The sequence below is a fragment of the Leptodactylus fuscus genome, chromosome 8, assembly GCF_031893055.1.
Source record: "Leptodactylus fuscus isolate aLepFus1 chromosome 8, aLepFus1.hap2, whole genome shotgun sequence".
Taxonomy (NCBI): domain Eukaryota; kingdom Metazoa; phylum Chordata; class Amphibia; order Anura; family Leptodactylidae; genus Leptodactylus; species Leptodactylus fuscus.
Window position 1 is genome coordinate 57,571,166 of NC_134272.1, and position 26,859 is coordinate 57,598,024.

At 37.9% G+C, this 26,859-nt stretch overlaps 1 protein-coding gene across 9 annotated transcripts in view; it reads right to left on the bottom strand.

Moving 5' to 3' along the window:
• Positions 1-26,859, bottom strand: part of RBFOX1 (RNA binding fox-1 homolog 1) — a 536,290-nt gene that overhangs the window by 29,794 nt on the left and 479,637 nt on the right. For all 9 annotated transcript variants that reach the window (XM_075285976.1, XM_075285979.1, XM_075285974.1 and 6 more), the window contains exon 10: positions 20,651-20,715. In XM_075285976.1, the coding sequence (XP_075142077.1) occupies positions 20,651-20,715 (65 nt within the window). The remainder of the gene's footprint in view (positions 1-20,650; positions 20,716-26,859) is intronic.

Consider the following 26,859-nt stretch of genomic DNA (forward strand, 5'->3'; position numbering starts at 1 on the left):
CAATCACTACAGACCGAGCTTTGCTAAACGTGCCAAGTATAAGTGACAAACCCTGCTTGTCCCCCAGATGTCAGCATTGCCATTCAATGAGCAGAACTGCATAGCAATGCAGTAAGAATGAAAAGAATGGATTACCCCAAAGGGTTTCCTGCTCTGACCCATGAATCTAGGGAAAATTCTTTATCTCAAGATTTAAAACGGGAATTATCAGATGGATGAGTTTTACCTTTGAAAGAAAAGTGCACGAGGGCTTCCCAAATGAGTTAAAAAACCCTGAAGCAGTAAGTCATATAAATCCTACATGGGTATTTTTGCTCACATCGGCAAAACAGCACCCAGGGTGCACATTACTGTGCATCTCATGCAGTTAATGTCCAACCGAGATGTTAATAGCTGGGAGTTAGAAACACAGAGAACCAAGTTGAAACCTTTCAGTTTTCAATTGAATGGAATGACTTCTCAAATTGAATTAACTCCTTACTTGCAGACTGTCCTAAATACTAACTAGGGAGAATGGCGAGTAATAAATGGAAGTGAAATCTACTCTGCGTGCGCTTCTTAATCTGTTTATTACTAAACAAAGCAATGTTACAGAAGATCTGAGTTCAATTTTCATATTAAATAAAGTACAGCCATTCAATATCTACAACAATATCTACACCGTATACTCCATAGCTATAAGCAGTTGTATTTTCTCATGCCATTCAAGTTAATAAGCACAGCGGGCCCAGGAAACACATGAAACGGGGCAAGTCATTTGTGGGAAATGTAAATTGTTATCGCAAGAAAACAAAGACCATCCAGGCCGTAAAACCTTGTCCTTCTTAATGATGCAATACATGTAATTTACTAGCACAATATAAGGAAATAAATCACTCTGAAGAGATTTTGCAACCTGTTTACTTCTAATCTTTTCTTCGTAACATATGCTTGTCTAGTCTTACATCTCCTTACTGATACGTCTTGTAAAGATGACACATTTTACCTACAGAATCGCAGACAAGTGCTGTAATAAAATACTGTTTCCACTCATGGACAAAACTTTTTACGTAACATGTAGGTCCAGATTTAGTCAACTTAGGTAGATTTAATATACACCAGATTTATCACAGTGGTTGATGCTGGATGATAACTCTGGTATATCTTTAGACTATCTAATCTATGTTTATACCACCTTTTAGTTAGCTTATTTCGAGTCACATTATACAATTATACATCAAATTATACAACACAATTTAAGCACATTGTGGAGCTTTCATGCCACACCTCTTTTTCTGGGAGTCCACATCCACGTGTCTAGCAAATTGAAAAATTTCAGCCCAAATTAGATGCGCCCCATTGTCCTAAAGATATACCACATTGCACCAAAGATTGCAACGTTTCCACCAGTGTCTAGTCATATCCACAGAAGTACATGTGGACCATTGTTTGTATCATGTCATCTTATTACTCTGTAAGTTGACTCGTTCTGTTTAGAAGCAATATCACTGACTGCGAATACATCTATTGCTGGGTTCACACCAGCATCTGGACTCCGTTATCAGGTTTCTGTTTTCTGCATGCAGAAGATGGAAACCTGTCATGCCAAGTCTGGCCGTGAGCGCCGGTGAGCGTTTTAATCTCTCTGTGGCAAAACCAGTTTTTTCTAAACCAGACACAGAGTACTGCATGTCTAGCTCTGTGTTCCGTTTAAAAAAAACGGCTTCGCCACGGAGAGCATAAAACGCTCACCGGCGCTCATGGCCGGACACTTTTCAAACCCATTCAAATGAATGGGTATGAAAGATGCCAGCACGTTTCCGTCTCATGCCCTGTTTTGTGCTGGAAACGGAAACCTGCAGAACAGAGTCCTGGGCGCAGATGTGAACGAGCCCTTAGCATTACCATTAAATGGAAAAGTTGAATGTGCAACATTGGTGCAATGCTATGATTTTCCACTAGGTGTAAATCCCTTGCAGAAATTTCCATGTTAAAGTTCAATATGACCTCCTAGTTTTAGAGGTATAATACAGTATGTATCTATTAGGTCTACGTCTAATCATGTCTACATACTGTAAGCCTCCAATTTCAGATTGAGGCATACTAGGTCTTCCAGTTAAATTTCATATGAATCCAAGAACCATAAAATTTGCCAGGATGTGTATGTCCTATTACAAAAGTAGTATCCTCATTTCTTTTATAGAGAAATGTCTCCTTATTGAACTGCCATATAAAACCACAAAATGGCAGAAAACAGTGTGCCTAAAATTCCATCGTATAGTAGAGAAGAGTCCATGCATCCCTCCAAGTATACCACATGTCAGAATGGTCTCTTTTTGGTTAAACTCGCTGAGGTTAAGGACAACATTGGAAGGCACAGCCAAATTCATCATGGTAAGATTCTCAAAAAATCAGATTTTCTACATAATATTTGGATGAGACAAGATGAAGTCTCATTCATTTTGCTGGTAGTGTAAAATATATTATGTTTCTTTGCTGTCTTTATGTAATGTGGGGTCTTAGCCTAAAAGGATTTTTTTTAATGATAGCCAGAAGAAATCCAACTGTTGTATCCCCATAATGAATTGGTCTAACTTTAAGAGGACCTTTCATTGGTTTGGGCACAGGCAGTTTTATATACTGCTGGAAAGCTGACAATGAGCTGAATTCAGCACGCTGTTGGCTTTCACGATCCTTCTCAACAGCAGCGCCTATAGCGCTGTACTGTAAGACCGGGAAGGAACGCCCCTTCCCCTCCTGATAATACTTGTCTATGGATGAGCACTGTGAGCAGAGGGAGGGAGGCGTTCCTCCCCGCTCTCACAGTACAGTGCTATAGGCGTTGCTGTGGAGAAGGACGTCCCTGACTGACTGTCAGGAACACCCTTATAATAATAATAATAATAATACATTTTATTTATATAGCGCCAACATATTCCGCAGCGCTGTACAATTTATAGGGTTCAGATACAGACATACATGACAAAGAACGTCATTTCACACAATGGGACTGAGGGCCCTGCTCAAAAGAGCTTACAATCTATGAGGTAGAGGGGGTGACACAAGAGGTAGCAGGGGCGGTATTGCTTATACAGTGTTCAGACAATTTTGTGCATTAGGAATTGTGATAGGCTTGTCTGAACAGATGCGTCTTTAGTTTGCGTTTGAAAATATAGAAGTTGGGAGTTAATCTTGTTGTCCGGGGTAGAGCATTCCAGAGAAGTGGTGCAGCTCGGGAGAAGTCTTGTATACGAGCGTGGGAGGTTCTGATAATAGAGGATGGAAGTGTTAGGTCATTGAGTGAGCGGAGAGCACGAGTTGGGCGGTAGACAGAGATGAGGGAAGAAATGTAGGGAGAAGAAGAGCTATGGTACTGGCACCGCTAGCTCTTCACCTGGTGCACAGATCGAGAAAGCTGACAGTGCTCTGAATTCAGTGCAGTGTCTGCTTTCCAGCAGTATATAGAACTGCCTGTGACAAAAAACCCATGAAAGGTGCTCTTTAAACAGGACCCTCCACCACCAATTGGTGCTGTCATTTTTTTTTAAACTCCCTTTGTTCCCGAGCAATGGGTGCAGGTAGTCTTGGTGCCTCATATGTTACTTAGGCACTGTACTGTCAGGCAGGAGCAGGAAAGCTCAAAGACTTGGTAGAGGTCAGGAAAGGTCCTTTTTAATAAATGATTTGGGTACTTAAAGAAACTCAATTTATGTATTTAGATACTATAACTACAGATAAGAACAATGTTGACTGAACCTACTGATGCCAGCTGGACTGGCCACCCATCTAATTTTGTATGGGGCCTCCCTACTGTTCCCCAAATACAGATGTCAAAATTAAAAAATAGAGCCCTGTATATTAGATTTTAACATGTCCGATCCTTTTTTCTCAGGGGACAAGCTGCTGCCCGAGGTGATCGGTTATGGATTTCTCACCTCTTGACAGTTAACACATATGTATACTCAGCTTGAACAAAAGTGCACTGGAGGGAGTCAGAAGGGATAGCAGTCTGACAACCAAGCAATCTAAGTTAACCAGCCAGCTTCAGTTTTATAAATAAGACTATTATATTCCCTTCATATATAAAGAAGATATCTGGTTCTTAACATGCAGCTAACACGGTGTGGGGCAATAATAAGGGAAATGTATGGTTTTAATATGTTTGTTTGTGCCTTTAAAAGCCTCTGTAAGTTTATGTATGACAGCATTACTATAAGGTTATGATAAGGTTATGATAACTCATATATTGCCATTACCTGGAGAAACCTGTTATTTTGCATGCAGACATTAGCCTTTATGTATTTGTATTTTATGTTTTCATTTTGCTGTTTGACTCGTGTACATTGTAGAATTCTAATGATTATTACTTTACTATAGCAACTAGTTAGAGCATGGGGAAAAAATATACTGGTATTGTAGTGTTCTGAGACAGACTGTAGAGGCCTTGAGTGCCTAATTCATTTGTATATTATTGGAGTTTATGAAATACATATTTGTACAAAACCATTAGTTCCACTGGGTAAGAGACCTCCACATTTTCGTGAAATAAGATTGAATAATAATCACTGAATTGCTGAACTTCAGTAGTAAATATTCAATATTAAACTGTAAACCCTTAGTTGCCTTCCATCATACTGGTATATGCTTGTCATACTGGCAGTAAAGACTGTTACTAAAATGTCCCACTTAATCTCTTAGGCTCTGTATATACATACATTGGTGGATTAATTGGGGTTTCCATAATCTTTGACAATAAGGATAGCGCAGCACACAGTGCAATCCATGTTCTTAAAAATAAATGGTGGAAACCAAGATATAACAGTGGAAGACACCCAATCAAGTCATTGAGACCCACTGGCAACCTCCAGGACAGCTCAGTCAATGAATTTGTCATGGTGTCATGACTTTCATAAGTGCAATGCATGATACTAGTGTTTCATGCATTATCAAATTGATATACATAGTAAAATCAATGTGATATGACCATCCAAAATTACATTGAAATAGGTCTTTCAAGGGGTGGTCAAGATAGATAGCATGAACAATACTTGGTAGACCTGAGAATCTTTCACAGAAAATCTGCTCTGGATATCAAGGTAGTTTTTAGAGAGATTTTATGGCACATTGACTTTATTAGTTTTGAAATCAGGGCACAAAAGTATGTATTCCATTTGTGCAGAATTAAGATAATGTAAGTTACAGAGAATCGCTGAATGTTTACAGAATACAAGCTGCCATAAATATGGTAGGGGTAGTTTTTCATTGTAGGTACATTGTAAGGCAATACCATTTATGATATATATATATATATATATATATATATATATATATATATATATATATATTGTGATTAGTATCCACAGCCTGACTTATATAATGGGCATTAGCCTTATATTGTGTAATGTAAAGAATTGTCAGATGTGTCAATAGAAATGGTACAGTCAGAAGCATACTGTAGTTATACAAAGAGAAGAAGTATCAGTTCAAACTGAGTCCTGATGCCTATGGACCCAAACGCATGTACCATATAATAATACCGCAGTAATACAAATAACACAAGGTAGATATGTATTATGCCCAGGAACTTCAATTTATGATGCCAAGGAAAGTTTTTTTTTTTTTTTTCTTTTTCTTTTTTTAAATGTAGATTGTGAGCCCCATATAGAGCTCACAATGCACATTTTTCCCTATCAGTATGTCTTTTTGAAATATGGGATGGAAATCCATGCAAACACGGGGAGAACATACAAACTCCTTGCAGATGGTTTTTGCCCTTGGTGGGATTTGAACACCAGGACCCAGCGCTGCAAGGCTGCAGTGCTAACCACTGAGCCACCGTGTGGCCCCTCCAAGGAAAGTTTAGAGGTACATTAATAGAGACACACAATAAGAGATTCCAGCCCACTCATCGTGTGAAACGAAATAGTCCACATGAGGATCGTGATGGATTTCTCTTGATGGAATTATCAAGAGGTTCTGGCTCCTTAATAAGTCAGACTTTAGAAAACTGGCATGAGTTAGAATAAATATGTGGCCCCGCTTCGTCTACCTTCAAAGAAAATGCCAGACAAGATGCAAAATGGGGGATATAGTATTTATAGTGAAAGAAAGAGACTTCTCACATTTATACCAGAAAACGGGGGTAGATGCAGTGATAAATTCCTTCCAATGTTTAATGGGCCTTGGATATAATGAATATATAGCAGAATGGGGGCAACACGGTGGCTCAGTGGTTAGCACTGCAGCCTTGCAGCGCTGGAGTCCTGGTTTTAAATCCTGCCAGGAATTACATCTGCAAGGAGTTTGTATGTTCTCCCCGTGCTTGTGTGGATTTCCTCCCTTTCTATAAAGACATACTGATAGGGAAAAAAAAAAGTACCTTGTGATCCCTATATGGGGCTCACGATCTACATAAAAAAAAAGAATATATAGCAACATCTCCCATTTCTATAATGAATATAAGAAAGGTAACACCTATTATACAGAGGTACCTTCTTTACCTGTCGTCTTGGCTGGACATTTCCAGATATTGTTTGCATGTCACAAGTTAAGCAGCTTTTCTAAAAATACCATGATTGTGTAATAAGTTGTCACAAAATAACATACAAACTATCTTAAGCATGTCTACGTGTGCTCACCCAATGTGGGTGTGCTATACAGTCGGCCAATCAACGCTGGTTCTTCTCCTACCTTTAGAAGTCTTCTCCGTGCAGCTTCCCCACGGCGTCTTTCGGCTCTGAATTCACTCTGCCAGGCATCGGGCCTGCGCAGAGCCGACTGTGCAAGCCCGCTTGTAGTGCGGACATGCGCAGTTGGCTCTGCCCAGGCCTGATGCCTGGCAGAGTGAATTCAGAGCCGGAAGATGCTGTGGGGACGCTGCACGGAGAAGACTTCTCGGAGGATCCAGCCCGACCCTCACTCGTGGACTTGGTAAGTATAATTTGATCGAACGTTGCCTTCCCCTGAAACGAGCATTTTCCCCCCATAGACTATAATAGGGTTCGATATTCGATTCAAGTAGTCGAATATTGAGGGACTACTCGAAACAAATATCGAATCTCGAACATTTTACTGTTCACTGATCTCTAATCTTGATAAATCTGTCACAAAAACACTAGGAAAAAAGTCAAATAAAAAAAGTGGTTTAAAAAAAAAAAAACCTCTTATGATAAATTGTCCTGATTATATTTCATTCGTGAAACTTGGCCTGTGTGTTGGCTGCATTTATAATACTTATTTATTCTGATAATCAGTACGGGACAGTATATCTCTGGGAGACGTCATCATAGATAACTATTATGCTAGAAGTCCATCTCCTCGTATGATGCACAAGCTGGTAAAACAGGCCAACACATGGACTTTGTGGTTAAGATACGTCAACACATGGAGGAAACACAGCATTTTTGGCAGAAGCACATCGGAAAACAAACACTGCATTTTACAGTACACAAAATAAATGAGATTTTGGTTAATCTCTACACATTGAGGAAAAAAATAGCTGCGGAAAAACTTCTATTTCATAGACGCTGTGTTTCTGAAAACTCAGCATGTTCATTTTAGCTGCAGAATAGAGAGAGTTTTCCCTAAAGATTTAATTTCCAAATGAAAAAGAAAAACGTAGCAAAAAAACCCACCGACATATATATTCAATGTGCATTTTACTACAGTTTTTAGCTATATTTCGCTAAGTGGGGTCTTAGTCTAAAGCTCTGTCTTGCTGAATTTAATGTCTGTCATTTATAAAAGACATTTTCGTTATTTATGTGCTTTGTGCTGCTATTACTAATAATATCAATTGTACAAATTATTAATAGTGGTAAAACTGCAAGTAAAGAGGTGATACAAACATAATTCAGAGGAAGAGGTCACAATTAGAGACAAGCAAATTTTTCAAAAATTTGATTTGGCCGCTTCAATGAATTTTCCCAAACTATTCTATTCATGAATATATGAATTAATTTGCGGTAAATTGCGTTAAAAACAGCTATTTCCTGGCTGCAGAGAGCCTGTATAGTTGTGCAAAACACTGTGCCTTGCAGTAACAAGCATAGGGAGTCTTCTGTGGTAGTGAAACAATACTGTGAGTCAGTATCTATTGAAAATCTGCAATGAGCAGCAGTATAATGGCAGTCAGTGCAGCAAGATGTAGTAGGATTGTTCCTATTACTCAGGCTGCAAACACCCCAAATGAACCATGTTCTGCTGCCAAACTCTGTATAAATTCTTCCCTATCCTTTCCCTACACTTCTAATGCTCTTTTCCTGAACTTTGATTGAGCAAAATATCGTTTTTCAAGTCTTTCCTACCACTTTACCTAGCGCCTGCTGACATCTCTCCCTGCAATAAGTATGATGTGAAATGACTGAACTTAAAATGGCGGAGCATATTTATAGGGCTGTGACATCACAGGGCTGGCTGTATGCTGATTGGCTGCATACATGGCATTGTGGGCGTTCTCACGTTCCCAGAGTTCCTGGCTCCAAGTCCTAACACATAGCCACTTTAGAAGAAAATTAAATTTGTTACCACAAAGCATAAGGAAATCTGGATTCAATACAAATATTTCTTGAAATTCAGATCGAATTCCACTTTGTCAGCCTCGATTCTCCCATCTCTATTCACAATTGTAGACCCCAAGATGTTATTATTATTATTATTATTATTATTATTATTATTACTATTATTATTATTATTATTATCCCAAAATGGCACTATATGGAAAAAAACCTATAAAACCTTATGTAACGTTTTACTTAAAAACATTTTTTCTTATAGGCTATTTAGAATATGAAATCTAATCTTATATTTCTACGCTTATATCTGTAACACAACCTACAAACCTTTTTTATTATTCATAACAGGAATTAACACAATAAAGATGCAAATTTTCTTTCCATTGTATAAGTTATGGGAAGCAAAGTGCTCACCCAAGGTCACACGCAGTAAGTAACAAAGACAAGACTTTGGTGTGGCCTTTTCTCTGTAAACTGCACTGTCAATGCTTTATGCGTTCAGTATGTTGCTTCTCAAGCTGCAGCATTATCATACAGCAATAAAAAAGCCAAAATATTTCCTGTTCAAGTCAATAGACTGCGATTCAAGTATGATAAGGCAAGGCGCAGCTGATACCTGAAGCATTAATAAGAGTTCATTGAATATAATTATATATATATATATATATATATATATATATATATATATATATATATATACATCATCCCACCTCAACTTTTCATGGCTGAGATGGAAGTAGCCTCGAGGTAGTCAAGATTTATGGAGTCGGCCAGCTGTTCTGTACTGTTTCTGTAACTCCTATAGAGGTAAACAGGAGTTATAGAAAAGGAGAGCTTGCTGTGTTGCACTGTTTACTCCTATGGTAGAACCTTGTAGTCAGGAGAACGAGTGGTGTATTTCTATTTCGGTCATACTCATACACTCACTCATTCACTCATACAGAACACCAGTGACTGTCTCTCTGCTGTCTCTAATATCATGTCCTCGCTCTATCTGAAACTAAATCTCTCTAAGACTGAACTACTACTGTTTCCACCATCTAACAGATCTGTCCCTGATATATCCATTGCAGTCTCAGGCCTTACTATAACTCCTAGGCAGCATGCCTGCTGCCTCGGGGTCATATTTGACGCAGACCTTTCCTTCACCTCTCATATTGAATCACTCGCACGTTCATGTCACCTCCACCTCAAAAACATCTCCAGAATACGCCCTTTCCTTACCAGAGATACACTAAAGACACTTATTGTCTCTCTGATTCATTCTCACCTTGACTACTGTAACTCCTTACTAATCGGTCTTCCCCTCACTAAACTCTCCCCTCTACAATCTATTCTGAATGCAGCGGCCAGGCTCATCTATCAGGCTAGACGCTACAGCGATGCCTCCGGTCTGTGCCAGTCACTACATTGGCTGCCTATTCATTATAGAATAAAATATAAAGTTATTACTCTCATCCACAAGGCTCTCCATAATGCCGCACCTCCCTACTTTTCTTCCCTCATCTCTGTCTACCGCCCAACCCGTGTTCTCCGCTCACTCAATGATCTAACACTTACATCCTCTATTATCAGAACCTCCCACGCTCGTATACAAGACTTCTCCCGAGCTGCACCACTTCTCTGGAATGCTCTACCCCGGACAATAAGATTAACTCCCAACTTCTACAGTTTCAAACGCAAACTAAAGACGCATCTTTTCAGACAAGCCTATCACAATTCCTAATGCACAAAATTGTCTGAACACTGTATAAGCAATGCCGCCCCTGCTACCTCTTGTGTCACCCCCTCTACCTCATAGATTGTAAGCTCTTTTGAGCAGGGCCCTCAGTCCCATTGTGTGAAATGACGTTCTTTGTTATGTATGTCTGTATCTGAACCCTATAAATTGTACAGTGCTGCGGAATATGTTGGCGCTATATAAATAAAATGTATTATTATTATTATATTATTTCGGTCTTGTTTGGCAATATATGAATATCATTTTAACTTATTTGTATTTTTGGGTCTGTTATAAATCTATAGCTTGATTGATTATTAACATAGTTGATAAATTAGCAATATAATAACATTAATCTATTTCAGGGAACCTCAGAATTAACAAATTAGGATTTAAAATATTAAATTCTACAACAGTGCTGTAAGATTTTGTGTAAGATGTCAGTACATTGCGTCCTCATGGCTTTGTGTTAGGCTGTTTGCACACAGAGGAATTTGCAGCAGATTTGGGCGTGGATTTCGTTCCACAACCTGGAGCAGATTCCTCCCAGAAACCTCCTCCCATTGTTTTCAAATGGAAGCAGAAATCGCAGCAGGATGCGGTAAAAAGAATTGTCCTACACAATCTTGCCGTGGACACCATGGCTGATTCAGCCACAGAGTCCACGGCTTGAGACTCCATGCATATTAGGCCCATTCATCCGAGTCTAATCAGCAGCTGGATGCCGCAACGGAATGCTGATGCACAGCATCCCTTCATGGCTAGACCACGGCGGAAATGCTAGAAAGCCTCTTCATTTTCCACTGTGTGAGTATACCCTTTCATGTAGTTAGAGTCATAATTAGGCTACCTTTACCTTGGCCAAAAATTTAGTTTACTCTCCTCATCTCGTATCTACCTCCGTCAAGGCAAAGTGTCTTATTGCTGCCTTACCCCCTCAACTTTCAGCAAATAGCATCTGGGACACTTATACTCATTTCCTCCATACCTATTCCCTTGGTTCTTGATTCACACTTACTGTATGTTTCCTATGGTCACTAGTTTATTGTGAATTCAATCCATTGTATAGTATATATTTAAAAACTAATACAAAACCTCAAAAACTTAGATATTTTTAGTATGTGCCACTTGATTTAAAATGACAGTGTTATCATATTTGATGTCAAACAAGTAACATTTTACCACTGAACCTTATTCATCAGTACTGTCCTAGAGATAGCAATTGTGTTTAGAGTAAAATACTGAAGACTGGATTATTTGCTATAAGCAAGAAGTCCATCGTTTCCATTGGGATTTTATGACATGTTAGACCTTTTATTTGTCTAATAGAAAGCATAGAATACTATAGATGATATTCTTGAACATTAAAAATATTAAATAAGTTAAATTAAATCATTGTAAACAAGAAATTATTTAAAACCATAAAATAAAACCTCTATATATACATGGTGCTACCTTGTATGCAAGATGAAAAAAAAACATGCATTATGTCCAATCAATGGATGGTAAAGGACATGGATGAAGTGTGGAAAAACCTTAGAGCTTTGTTCCTCGCTAGAGATTTAAAAGGACTCCATCACAAGTCACAATGCCCCCTAAGGGAAAATTATCCTTCCTAATTCAAAATTGCAATCATATGCAAGCTTATGACTTTGCAAGCTTATGACCAAATTCAAATGTTTTTATGCCATTAAAAATACAAGATATCCCATTAAAAAAAAGAGGTGCAGGACAGTATTTGACTGGCACAACTCCATTGACTGCACATTCATAGAGATGAGTGAGTAGTACTCGATCGAGTAGGTGTTCGATCGAATACTACGGTATTCAAAATACTCGTACTCGATCGAGTACTACTAGCTGTTCGAAGTTAAGATTCAATGCAGAACCAGCATTGATTGGCAGAATGCTATACATTGCCAATCAACGCTGGTTCTTCTCTTACCTTTAGAAGTCTTCTCCCTGCGCAGCGTCCCCGCGGCATCTTCTGGCTCTGAATTCACTCTGCTTAGGCATCGGGCCTGGGCAGAGCCGACTGCGCATGTCCGTTTGTAGTGCGGGCATGCGCAGTCGGCTCTGCCTAGGCCCGATGCCTAGCAGAGTGAATTCAAGGCCGGAAGAGGACGCGGGGACGCTGCTCAGGGAGAAGAATCCAGCCCGACCCTCACTCATGGACTTGGTAAGTAGAATTTGATTGAATGTTGCCTACCCCTGAAACAAGCATTTCTCCCCATAGACTATAATGGGGTTCGAAACCCGTTCGAACAGTCGAACAGTGTGCGACTGTTTGAATCAGATTTCGAACCCCAAACATTTTAGTGTTCGCTCATCTCTACACATTCACAGAGGGAATAGACCAAATTCCAAAAACAGTGACAGCACTCCAAAAATGTTATCTGCAGTAGTCACATCAAAAGAAGAGATGGTGTAGAATTCAGTCATTGCTGAAATGTTTTGGGTCCTTTCATCATTCTTGGATAACAAAAATGGACCTGATGAATGGGTTCGCTCCCAAAACTTTGCAGCAATAACTGAATTGTACATTTTCTTTTCCTTTGACATGACTACTGTTAATAACTCCTCTGCATATAATATTTTTGGAGTGCCATCATATATTTCTCCTTGTATATCATTATAGCAGAGACATGTCCAGCACATATGGTACAATAGGCATTAAAGGACAAGTCAACTGGTCAAAAAGTTAAACTTATTGAATACCAAAATTACCAAAGTATTAAATACCAAAAATAGGCAATAGAGAACTAAATTAAAAATTGGAACAACCCACAATTACGAAAAAAAAAAAAAAAAAAAAAAGACTGAAATGTACAATATGTATAGGTTCACATATATCTTTTATATTTTGGAAAAAGTCATTAAAAGAGATGCTGAGGGTCACTCAACAATAGAATTAAAATCAATAAAAAAAAATATAATTATTTTGATAAAATCACAGTGCTTTATATGCCACCAAAGTGGGGTTTTTTTTTTTTACCTGTATAACACCATTACACATATTTCTCCTGCTGTCTTTGCCTGGACTCTTGTTGAAGCCAGACAATGGAGACTAATATAATTGGATAACAGGGCTTGGAAAATATTAAAATGTATAAGTAACTTTTTTAAGCTAATTCGGCCCATAAAAGTTTCTAGGAGGAGCTTAAGACTGCAGATTTTGTTGGCAGCATCCAACCACCTAATACATATTAGAATGTTTGGCATTTCGGGAGTGGCTTATCATCCTGATTCCCATTGAGAACACATGCAGCCTCAACACAAGGGACTTCAGAAACAATCAGCTGTGGTTTACCATTCAGTCAATTACTATTGAAAGTCCATGGCCAACTATTGCTCAAAACTTTTTGTAATGGAGATAGCATCCACTTGATTTTACAACGTAGAAAACTAAACAACAGTAAGAACAAACTCACTACTAAGTAAAGTTAAGGAACAGAAACGTGATGTGATGGCGGATTTTTAAATCTGGACTAAGCATTGTTATTAAGTAACCAAGTGATAAAATAATTCCTATAATTTATTTATTTGATCTCCATACTTTTTCCCAAAAAATCTCAAATTATAACCGCTAGCATATATTTTGACATAAAGAGCATCAGAAATAGTCAACATCTTCACATATGGCTAAAAGTGCATTTGTACAGGACAACATTGCTATAAAAGAAAATTAAAAACAAACATGCATTTTATTTTTTTTTCCAAAACAAAAAACACCTATGACTCTTTATATCTCCACAATCATTACAGTGTATACCAAAACACATGCAAAGGCTTGAATTCAACATTTTATGTGTGCAGAATCAAATCGAAGCAGAGCATTTGTTAAGTAAAAGAATGGATTGGAAAAAATAAACTTCACAACATTTTTAAAAAACCAGAACATGCTTGCATTGCTCTTTTTGTTTGGAATGGAATGGCAACGGATAGGCAGCATTCCCTCAGCTTTGGATTTAGTGATTAAAAGCCACCGTGGCATTCAGGGAAGCAATTTTGAATACATAAAGGTAAAAGAGCATATCAAAAAACACGACAAAAACATTCTTACCTTTCTGACAAAGCATGCGTCAGCTACACATGCAATTGCTTTTCTTTACACCATGAATCTACCTGTCCCACTAATCAAGGATGACTGCAAAGTAATCATGCACTGCATATTGTCCATCATTCCACACGACATATGTATCGCTATATATACCAAAAAAACAATAAAATGCAAAAGGACATTTTTGTGGGTAAATCTTTCCAGGATTCACCAACTGAAAATAATCCAGTATATTTTCCATGAGATATATTATGTTTTCATTATAATGTATAATGTATACCTATTGTGGTTGAAAATAACAAGGTCCACATAATATACAGTCCTATGAAAAAGTTTGGGCACCCTATGAATCTTAATCATTTTTAGTTCTAAATATTTTGGTGTTTGCAGCAGCCATTTCAGTTTGATATATCTAATAACTGATGGACACAGTAATATTTCAGGATTGAAATGAGGTTTATTGTACTAACAGAAAATGTGCAATATGCATTAAACCAAAATTTGACCAGTGCAAAAGTATGGGCACCCTTATCATTTTATTGATTTGAATACTCCTAACTACTTTTTACTGACTTACTGAAGCACATAATTGGTTTTGTAACCTCAGTGAGCTTTGAACTTCATAGCCAGGTGTATCCAATCACGAGAAAAGGTATTTAAGGTGGCCAATTGCAAGTTGTTCTACTATTTGAATCTCCTCTGAAGAGTGGCATCATGGGCTACTCAAAACAACTCTCAAATGATCTGAAAACAAAGATTGTTCAACATAGTTGTTCAGCGGAAGGATACAAAAAGCTGTCTCAGAGATTTAACCTGTCAGTTTCCACTGTGAGGAACAAAGTAAGGAAATGGAAGACCACAGGGACAGTTCTTGTTAAGCCCAGAAGTGGCAGGCCAAGAAAAATATCAGAAAGGCAGAGAAGAAGAATGGTGAGAGCAGTCAAGGACAATCCACAGACCACCTCCAAAGAGCTGCAGCATCATCTTGCTGAAGATGGTTTCACTGTGCATCGGTCAACAATACAGCGCACTTTGCACAAGGAGAAACTGTATGGGAGAGTGATGAGAAAGAAGCCGTTTCTGCAAGCACGCCACAAACAGAGTCGCCTGAGGTATGCAAAAGGACATTTGGACAAGCCAGCTTCATTTTGGAAGAAGGTCCTGTGGACTGATGAAACAAAGATTGAGTTGTTTGGTCATACAAAAAGGCGTTATGCATGGCGTCCAAAAAAAAAAACAGCATTCCAAGAAAAACACTTGCTACCCACTGTAAAATTTGGTGGAGGTTCCATCATGCTTTGGGGCTGTGTGGCCAATGCCGGCACCGGGAATCTTGTTAAAGTTGAGGGTTGCATGGATTCCACTCAGTATCAGCAGATTCTTGAGAATAATGTTCAAGAATCAGTGATGAAGTTGAAGTTACGCCAGGGATGGATATTTCAGCAAGACAATGATCCAAAACACCGCTCCAAATCGACTCAGGCATTCATGCAGAGGAACAATTACAATGTTCTGGAATGGCCATCCCAGTCCCCAGACCTGAATATCATTGAACATCTGTGGGATGATTTGAAGCGGGCTGTCCATGCTCGGCCATCATTAAACTTAACTGAACTTGAATTGTTTTGTAAAGAGGAATGGTCCAAAATACCTTCATCCAGGATCCAGGAACTGATTAAAAGCTACAGGAAGCGACTAGAGGCTGTTATCTTTGCAAAAGGAGAATCTACTAAACATTAATGTCACTTTTCTGTTGAGGTGCCCATACTTTTGCACCGGTCAAATTTTGGTTTCATGCATATTGCACATTTTCTGTTAGTACAATAAACCTCATTTCAATCCTGAAATATTACTGTGTCCATCAGTTATTAGATATATCAAACTGAAATGGCTGTTGCCTACACCAAAATATTTAGAACTAAAAATGATTAAGATTAATAGGGGTGCCTAAACTTTTTCATAGGACTGTATACCATGGGACTGATAGACTTCTAGTAGGTAAAAATTTTTTACCAAAGGCTCAGAATGGGTTAAAAAAATATCACTTCACTCATGCACTGCCACTTCTGTTCCAATGTTATCACTGATCTCAGCAAAAGGGTCACGACTGTGGTCAATGATTGCCTCCACATTCATTTCCTGCATGGCAGGAAATACTAGGACGTTACGACCACTGGAGACCATGGGCAGTGTTGGAAAAGGAGTGGCAAGAGTGGATGAGGTGAATATCACAACGATTCTTAGACTTTGGCCAAATCTGTTTATACAAAGAACAGTCCCTTTAGGCATATCATGTGCATACAGTGTGTGTTTTAGATCTATACTTTCCATGCACAAACAAATGTGTGAAAATGGAAAGCTGTCGATACTCTTGAATATATTGGGGGTAATCAAATGAATTTACAAAATATTAAGGAGTGTAACGGAGTATAACATTATATACATTTCCACTATCTGAGTATATAGTGTATTGTCTTGGTTATACTGTATTTAAAAGGTTGGCCATATAGCTCAATATAATATTTATATTAGGAAATAAGAGGTGGAATTTTCTCCATGTTAGTTTTTAATTGCTTTTGGGGAACTCTGATTTTCTCAAAGTACTTCCAAACCCTTGTATTTTTAGGCTGTAGAACTGAGATCTCCACTTCACTATATTATGTGGATGAAATATCTTTATTTTATTTTTTTTATGTAGATTGTTAGCCCCATATAGGGATCCCAATCTACATTTTTCCCTATCAGTATGTCTTTGGAGTATGGGAGGAAATCCACACAAACATGGGACATACAAACTCCTTGCAGATGTCCTTGGTAGGAACTAAGGACTCCAGCACTGCAAGGCTGCAGTGCTAACCACTGAGCCACCGTGTTGCCCCTATTTATATGAAATATTATCAGGTGGCTACCCATGGGTGGTGTACCACAGATTATTTTACTTTTTTCTAGAAAAAGTGAAAATGTGTGGTTAGCAAAATATTGTAGAATCTACTGGTGTAATGTTGGAACTTTCATCGTTAACTTCGATGACCAGTACTCAATATCGTCTACCTGCTGTGCCTATTTATCATGTTAGAGCAAGACCATATGACCATATTAGGCCAATATTCTTCATCCACCTAAGCTTAAATGGTGTTACGAGGAGATGCAAGAATGGCCATAACCATGAATAAGTCATTTAGTAAGTGTTAAGGCCATTTAAGTATGAAGATTTTAGATTCTAAAAGAAGTTTTTACTATTCTATTCATTGAATAAATATACTTATTCATGTACCTATAGAAAAATATACTGGAAAGGAGATATAAATATATCTTGGCATCATACATATGATATTTTGAGTGGAATGATAATGCACAGACTGTATGTGGACATGCAGTAATAGGTTTAATATTTTTCAGGGAATGTATAGACTTTGTGGTAAGGAAGTTTAGTTAAAAAACATTTCTACATGGTTTTATATAACAGGCTTCAAAGCCCAACAATATGCTTAATCTGAGGTGCTGTCAAATTGACATTTTTGGGTTTTGCTTTTCCATATCCATTCAGTCGTAGAAATGATATAAGCTCCATTAGTGTCCATGAAAATTAGGGTCTATTAGCCAAGCGGGCGGTAACATTGTTTTTTTCTCTCGGGGTGGTGTCTTTGTGTGCTGCATGTCATGTAGTGTTACTATCCACTTGGCTAATAGACCCTAAGCTGCACATTAACAGAGCTTATATTTGTGGCATGGTTGAATAATTTTGGATAAAGAAAATACCAAAAAGCTCAGAACGACAGCACTTATCAGATGAGGTTTGACATTGGGCTTTTGAGATCTGGTGACCGATCCTCTTTAATAAAATATTTTTATTCAATAATTGAATGCATATGCTTCTCTTGGGCACATTATACCTGTTGATGGCTTTAAATACTACTATGTCCTTGTGACACCATACATATATTCTGAGTATTACTGAAAACTTGCACTAGAGTCAACACTATTCATTGGCAATAATAGGATAAAAACCATATACTTTTTTTTTCCCTTTCACTAATTTGTGTGGCTTAAAGTTGGTCACATTTCAATGTTTTAACCCTGCAAGTTAGGGACAACTGATCAAGAAAATATCATGAAAGTTATGTGATTAGGGGTTTGACAGCAAAGAGTTGTAGCAATGCAGATACCCCCTCCAGGAGGAGAAGGAACCACACATGATGTTACGCCTAATAGAAGCAAACATGAGATTCTGAGACTGCCAAATGAATATGTTCTCAAGTTTACATAATTTTCATCAAATACTGTACATTCAGAGTAACCAATAGTGGTCACTCATATGGAGGGAAATGCTTATTATTGTATTCTTGGGGCTACCATCAGTTGTAAACTCAACAATTTTATTCTATTGTATATATAATCTATATGCCATGAATGTATATGATGGAAATGCCATGTTAGGTTTGTTGCAGAAATTTCTGTCTGGTCTCTACAGCATGTGCATAGATTTTTGCAAAACCCTTCCAGATAAATGGGACAGGTGAAAAGACTTGCACTGCGAATCTGCTTTATGTGAATTTATCCTTGAGGAGTTGTCCAGTGAGGAATTTTTCATGGTAAAGGACTCAAAGTTGGTTAATGTATAAAAAAAGCAATTTATCTCTTCTCCCATCTGAGCTCCTATTCCAACACTTACTTGGTCTCCTCCAATGTCTATTTCCTGGTCCAGTTATGGCACACAGATATGCCTGCAATGGAGACCCCCTTTAAACATCTACTGAAGGCTTTTCTTGTCATTACCTGTGTGTCCAGAACTATAAGGAAAAAACAACTAAGGGCGGGCTCACACCTGCGCCCAGTCTGCCGAGAGAAACTGGACAGATGGAAATTTGATGGTCAGTTTTCAAACCCATTCATTTGAATGGATTTGCACAGTGACCGCCCATGAGGGTCTTCTGCCTCTCTGTGGCTAAACCATTTTTTATTTTTTTTTAACCAGACACAAAGTCCTGCATGCCCGACTTTGTGTCCGATTAAATGAAAATGATTTAGCTGCGGACAGGCAGAAGACGCTCACGGGCAATTTCTGTCTCCTGTCCAGTTTCTCTTGGCAGAAGATGGAAACCCAAAAGCGGAGACCGGGTACAGGTGTGAAACCTGCCCTGAGACAGGTTAAGCTTTGGAACATTCCAGAAGGTTATCAGTGAGTATTGCTTCTTTTACTTATTTAGCCTACTCAGAGCCCTTTAGCAAAATTGTTTCACCACTGGAAAATCCCTTGAAGGAGTATTTTACATATACAATGTGCATAGTTGTTAACAACCCTGTACAGTTCTATCCCACCTTTAGTGTACACCAGTAGTGATAGTAATTGGAACTAATAGAATCAATTATTTTAATTAATAATTATATTACTTCTATGACTTTACTACATGATTTTGATCACCCTTAGAATGATATGAATGTCATGTTAAAGTTATAAAAAACCTCTATAGCAATTTCGTATTTATTTATTTTCTATCTATAATAAATTGGTCTTTAATTCTGGTGAAATATGAATCATTAAGATTAAGATTTTGCGTGTTTTATTGGATATATTATTTTTAAAAAGAAAAATAATTCACGTAGATGACTGCTTGAGACATTTAATAACAGTGTTTATAAATGACATAGGAGTAACAAAAAAAATATGCGTCTTAAATAAAAAAAATGTTTAAATGTAATAATGTAAACAGTTGTAATAAATAAAATTATTTTCCTCTATATTGCGTCCCCTATTTTTACTAATAATGGAAAAAGTGCATATAATTTGAAATAATGACTACAAACTGCAATATAAAAAATATATGTATAAAACATGGATATATGAGCCCCCCAAAAATGAGAGTGACTGTAAAAATGGGCTGTGATATAACCTTAAAAAAAATAATGAAAAAAAAAACCCATTGATGCACTGTATTAAATGTAGTGCAGGGCCTTGGAGGAAGGGTCCAGTACTAGACATAACCCACTGTACTATATAAGTTTTCCTGGAGTGTTCCTTGAAATAAAATACAGTATTTGTGTAGTAAAATTGTTCCATAATGTGAAAAGAGTATAGAGTGTCTATTATAAAAATATGTTAAAATATTACTAAAAAAAATTATTTCATTTATTTAATTTATACTATGGTGGAATATGTATATTTTTGTATCTAAATGTTTAAGTTGTGTCATCGACTAGAATTATTAAGTAATAGAATTTTTATATAATAACTTACTTTCACATGGTTAATGTTTAGGATATGATAAGTATGCAATCCCTTTATTCTAATTTTTTATACATTTGAGTACCCCAGTATAACCTATAGCTTCAAGTGAATCAATGAAACATATATGCAATAAAATAAATGCTTCTCCTTACCTGTCACTATACGCTGCTGCTGTGGCTGTTGCCGGCTGAGCATATCGATAGGCAGCATAACCACCCTGAAATAGTTAATAAAAAATATGTTATACTTTAGTTTTTATGGTTGTTGTTAAATGTTAATATCATTGTGCTAAGACACCATCACACGAAATCTATATCTGCAAATTTTGAAACGTAAGAGTTAATTCATATTTGGATGATCTATTGCAGAAAGTTCTGAGAATGAGAACCTGTACCATACAGCTAAATGGAATTGTAATGGAGGTAAGAACATGGATTTCTGCAAACCCCATTTAGATGAATGGGACAGTCGCAAAAATTTCAGAAACAAATCTGACACATATAAATTTACTCTAAACGGTTGTGCAATTGTAGCAAAGGAGAAAAGAGGGAATACTATTCCTGAAAAGCAACCCTGAGGCCCCGTTCACAATGGGCGGATTTTGGCACTCTCGGGCCAAAATGTGCCTATCTTGACTGTTGCAGCTTCCAACAGACGCGGCTTCCCCCTCTGGAGTGGGCTCAAATGAATGGGCCTAGTCTGGAGGGTGCTGTCGCTAGTCGGACTCCGCGGCTCAATCAGCCCCGGCGTCCACCTCAAGAAAGGACATGTCATTTCTTTTTTCTGTGAGTGGCATAAAGTAGCCTGGCAGTCTACAGAGACCACCATAGTAATGGGACGTTATGACGTAGATTCAGCACCATAATCCGCCCCCTCATTGCCCGTGTGAACTAGCCCTAAAAGCACTTCAGAAGTTAGAATCTATGCAGGGTAATTTCAAGTACATTAATATAGAATTACATTAACTGATCGATTTGGTATTTTGTTTCACCAAATGCCTAACCCTTTTTTGGACTTTTAGGCAACCTGGGAATCCAACCTATAATGAGAAAAGGATTATAATTCTAGTACTCCTGTCAAATAGCTGATATTTCTAAGGAAAGTCGTGGCCAAACATGTGTTTTCCTGCATGAAAAATATAGCATTGCATGGCAGCCATTCAGACGACTTGAGACAACCAGAATGGAACATCCTAGGGTCCACCACTATGATGTCCATATAACTTAACATGGCATAAAGCAAATGGTTACATAAATCCCTTTTAGAATGACAATTTTAGAGTCTTAGGCTGAAGCCCCATGTTGTGGGAAATCTGCTTCTTTTGTTGCAGTTTTTTTTTAAGCCAAAGCCAGTAGTGGATTAAGCAGAAGGAGAAGTATAAGCACTTCCTATATATTGACAATTCCTTTGGTAGCCACTCTTGGCTTTGGCTCCAAGAAATGCAGCAAGTTCTGCAACAAAGAAGATGCTTTTCTGCAATGTGGAGCCCTAGCCTTAGTTTATATTTTGTTTTGCCCTACACTTGTCATATATGCCAGGAAATCTTGATGTGCAATACAAATAATTATGCCATATATTTGGATACAACACCCACAGAATGCCATAATAATTTTTGTAGGATTACTTGTATCAAAAGCCTAGCCAAATATTTAATACTGGAATTAAGTATGTCACCATGTCCACCTGGATGTACAGTAATGCAAAAGGACACTTTCTTTTGCTTTTTGGATGCTTGGTACATACAGTATAGTTGGAGAACTTCTATAAGAAGTACGTCACTCATTTGGTATGAACCGTACAGCAAATATGGCCGCATCTTAATCTACCATTTGCAATGTAAAACATATACACAGGGATCCCTTCATTCAGAGATAACTATATTGTCACAAACATGTTGGGATGAATTATACCAGAAGTACAAGTTTAACAATTACCTAAATAAAAGGAGGTAGCAGTAACTAGTGGAAAAAAGGGAATTGGAATTTTCTTTTGCATGGTAGTGGGGACTAGTTCTGACAGTCTTTGGGAATTATTCCTTGGGACCACCTCTTATTATTCATTATTTAAATAATTTTTCCTATTCTGTCAAGTAACAGTATGAGGACATTCAAAGGGAAAATGATGAGTGTGAAAGGGAAAAATATATTTGAGGCCACGTTATTGAAAAACTATTTTTTGAGCCACAGTCTTCAAAACAAATGGGAAATATAAAGGAACTACCAACAATTCTCCCCAATTCTAAATCCACTGCTGGTTTTGACTTAACCCCCCCCCCCCCCCAAAAAAAAAAAAAAAAAAAAAAAAAAAACAGTTTTGCAGAAATGTGTGGCTTCGGCATTATGATTATTTTTCTGCTCAAAATTTTTTAGAACATCCAATACTGGTCATTGGATAACCATTCAAGCTTTATTCTAAGTAGATAAGGAATCAATGTTGGAACCCCTACTAACTTAGAGGTTATATTCTAATAGTATGCCACCAATATCTTTAGAGTTTAAATCAGATAAGTTGTATATTTTTGATCCCTCAAATGTTTTTGTTTTATCATTGTAAGAATAGAATTTACATTCTGGAAACAGTCTACACTGGAAGAAATAAATCACTAAGATATTTTGACTTATTTAATACAAAGTATTCTAGTTTGCTCATAGTAAATTAGCAAGTCTAATCCTGTACTGTGTGAATTTCATGCTTTATCATCATTCAGCAATATCTGTATAAACATGCACAGCAGACATCACACTCAATACAACTGCTGCACTTTAAGATAACTGTATTATTCTGCAGGGTGAGAAGAAAGAAGTGGCAGTTTATAATTTGCAAATTGGTATCAATATTTTTTTTTAACTTTTTTTGTCAAATTAACATTCAGTTGTATGTAACAGTAATTGCAGCTGTTCGTTTAAGCAGAGGACAAACAAAAACATGTATTTCAAAGAATTGTGTTCAGTGATGCATTGATGATCAAACTGTGAAAACAGCCTAGCTTCATGTTCAGTGGACCACAATGTTATATCAACCATTGCAAAATGATCTCAGCATGCCAATTAACAAACAGGGGCCATTCTCCATAGATAAAACAAACACAATTTTTGTTCCAATTAGAATTCACCACCCTATGGTCCTTAGGGATATATTTCCAGTAGCCTCCAGACCTCACAACAATAGAAACAGTAGCACAAATGCCCACCCTTAACTTAGCTTGATTTGGTTAAATAATCCAATCTCTCATAATATATATATATATATATATATATATATATATATTTATTTTTATTTATTTTTTTATTTTTTAATTTTTTTTTAAAGAGGCATGGTCGACTAGCTAGTGGTCAGTGTTTTAAAAACGAATATAAAAGATGGCATGAACAAGAAAAAGCAGCTAGGGGCCACATATTGACTCGGTGGTTAGCACTGCAGCCTTGCAGCACTGGGGTCCTGATGTTCAAATTCCACCAAGGGCAAAAAAACCATCTGCAAGGAGTTTGTATGTTCTCCCCATGTTTGCATGGATTTCCATCCCATATTCCAAAAAAGATGTACTGGGAACAAAAGACATATAGGGCAAAGAAAAAAAGGTGGCCAGCTAAAGTGGAGTCAAAACAAAACAAATGGAGAAGAGAATGTCAGGCATTGTCCTTACAGTCAGACAAATTGCTGGTGCTCCAACTACTCTGTCCAAATGCACAACTTTTCCTTCTTTAGCTTGGATAGACTATAACAGCAGAGAGCAGTTTAGGTGTCATTGCTGCCTACAGGACACAAATGCAGGACTCCAGTGGACACAATATGGATTACTGAGCAGTGGAAAAATATCACCTGGTCACATGAATCCAGATTTTCATTGCACCTTACTTATTGGAGGGTCAGAATTGGAAAAAATCAGCAAAAAAATCAATGAACACTAACTGCAATGTGTCAACAGTTCAGACTGGTATTGATGTATCTAAGAGTGTTTGGTCCTTGACACACTCTTGGTCCTCGGATAGCTTCACATGATACCTGTGTATGTCTTAACAATTTACTTTGGTACTAAAGGCCAAGAGAAATCTAGATGTGGCTGCTCAGTGTATACAAATGTAATGATAGTATAGCAATATAGATGTGGAATATAGACATTTTAATATGCAGAGATATAATAGTATCTAGATGAAAAATGGAGCCAGAAAGTTCAGATATATCAATGAGCCAGACATGTTGAATGTCATCATACCCAATATTTTATTTCCCTGACATACACTTAATACTGGGCATTGCATCAAAGCAGTGAGTTTTGGGTGACTTACAGAGGGCCTTTCACCACCTCCAACAAGTTCAGATCTTTACATCAGTTATTATGTGCTGCTCCACTGATTCTGACACAGTTGGACTTTTCTCTATAGACCCCACCATTCCCAAGCAATCAGTGCTGTTAGTTTTGGTGCCTGATATGCTATTTAGTCTCTGTGCTGTCAGGTGGGCGGTGTCAGGCAGGAGCAGACAAGGGGTGTGTTTCTGAGCTCTGATACTGGCTGCCTTTGTTTGGAGATCTGAATCACACCCCTGCCTGAAACTGCCCTTCTGATATTAAAGAATTTAAGCAGTATATCAGGCATCAAAATTATCTTCACTTATTACTCAAGAAAGGTGGAGGCTAGAGAAAAATTTCAAGAACCCTGGAATCAGTGAAGCAGCATCTATTAACAGATACTAAGACGTCGAATTGGTGGCAGTGGCGAAAGGTCATTTTTAAGTTTAATCTGTATGGGCACCTCTGAACTTTCATGATAATTCAGATCTGGTGGATACCTCTATAAAAATTGTTTTGTCATAGTGGTATTAATAGGGTTGAAAAAGCCATGGCAGATCCAAAATGGCACCTTTGTGGTTGTAAATTGTAGTTTTTATTTCGAAAATATTGGAATTTTTTTTGTTATCTACAAAAGTAATGAATTTTTTGCTTTGTGTTTTTGTTCTTGTGTTACCTTAAACAATTTTCCATTGTGGAGAACAGATACAAAGATTGTCTTTCATCCATAAGGATACAATATTAATACATTGAATCTGACACTGTATAATACTGCACTTGCCGCTGGGTTCGTCCACAAATTACTACTAATTGCTTGTAGTCTAAATCAGAAAACTTATTTTCAAATACACAGAGAGTTCCAGAATAGAAGAGATACAAGACAAATAGGGTTGAGCGATCGTGTTCGGAAAAGATCGGATTCCAATCGGCGATTGAGAAAATTTCATGATCGCGATCGGAATTCCGAACACGATCTTTTTAGGTGGGATCGAGATCGGTACTATTTCCCACAATGCTTTGCTTAGCCTTCACACTGAGTATACGCTCCACTCATTCTGAGTGGAGTGTATACTCAGTGTGAAGGCTCTGCTGCGGTTCCATAGGAATGAATGGAAGCAGCCGGCACACAGCCTTAACCCCCTGCGTGCCGGCTGCCTCCATTCATTCTAATGGGAGACTAAACTAACATCTCTAGTAGCTACTTACCTCAAAAGATGGCTGCTCCTGTGCCCGGTGTTCTCCTTCTTCTTCGCCTCACTGTCGCTCCACGCTGCTCTTCACGTCTCACTGCTGCCGCCTCCCAGGTTAGTGTTTAAAGAGCTAGGAAGGCAGGGCTTGTGGCTTAGGAGAGTGTGGGCAGGTACAGGGTGGGGAGACATGACGACTCCCCTCCCAGTACCCGCCCACACTCCCCTAATCTGGGAGGCAGGGGGCAGCGAGGCGAGAAGAGCAGCATGGAGCTGCAGCGAGGTGAAGAAGAACACCAGGCACCGGAGCAGCCATCTCTGCAGGTAAGTGGACACCAGCGGGGACTAAGTAGCCAGAGGTCTAAAAAAAAAATCCTCTGGCTACTTAGTGATTCACTACACAGCGTGGATTCTAACAATTAAAGCGCTCAATTGTTAGATTCCATACTGTATAGTGAATAGGATTGGTTTAAAATCCGATCTCCGATTAATAAAAAAAATCCCATTGACTTGCATTGGGATTGGAATTGGGATCGAGATCGGGTTCAAATGAAAAATGATAGGAAATCGGATTTTAAAATCGATCCTGAAAAGTCAAGATCGGCTCAACCCTAAAGACAAACCATGGAGTACTGTTTTTCTTTACTTAAACGAACTATTACAGCAGGGTTCATGTGTTAACCCAATAGCCTGTGCTATGTTTGTCACATGCAGAATGCAAATATGTACATTAAACACAAGAGTGCTTTTTGAAAATTTCTTATGTCCAAAGTTGCCATACTACACCCTGATATAACATATATATTAGTTTTCAAAACTTGGAAAAGAAACTATCATTAATAGTAAGTTTCACTAATAGGCACCATGAAATATTCTGGTGTATTTG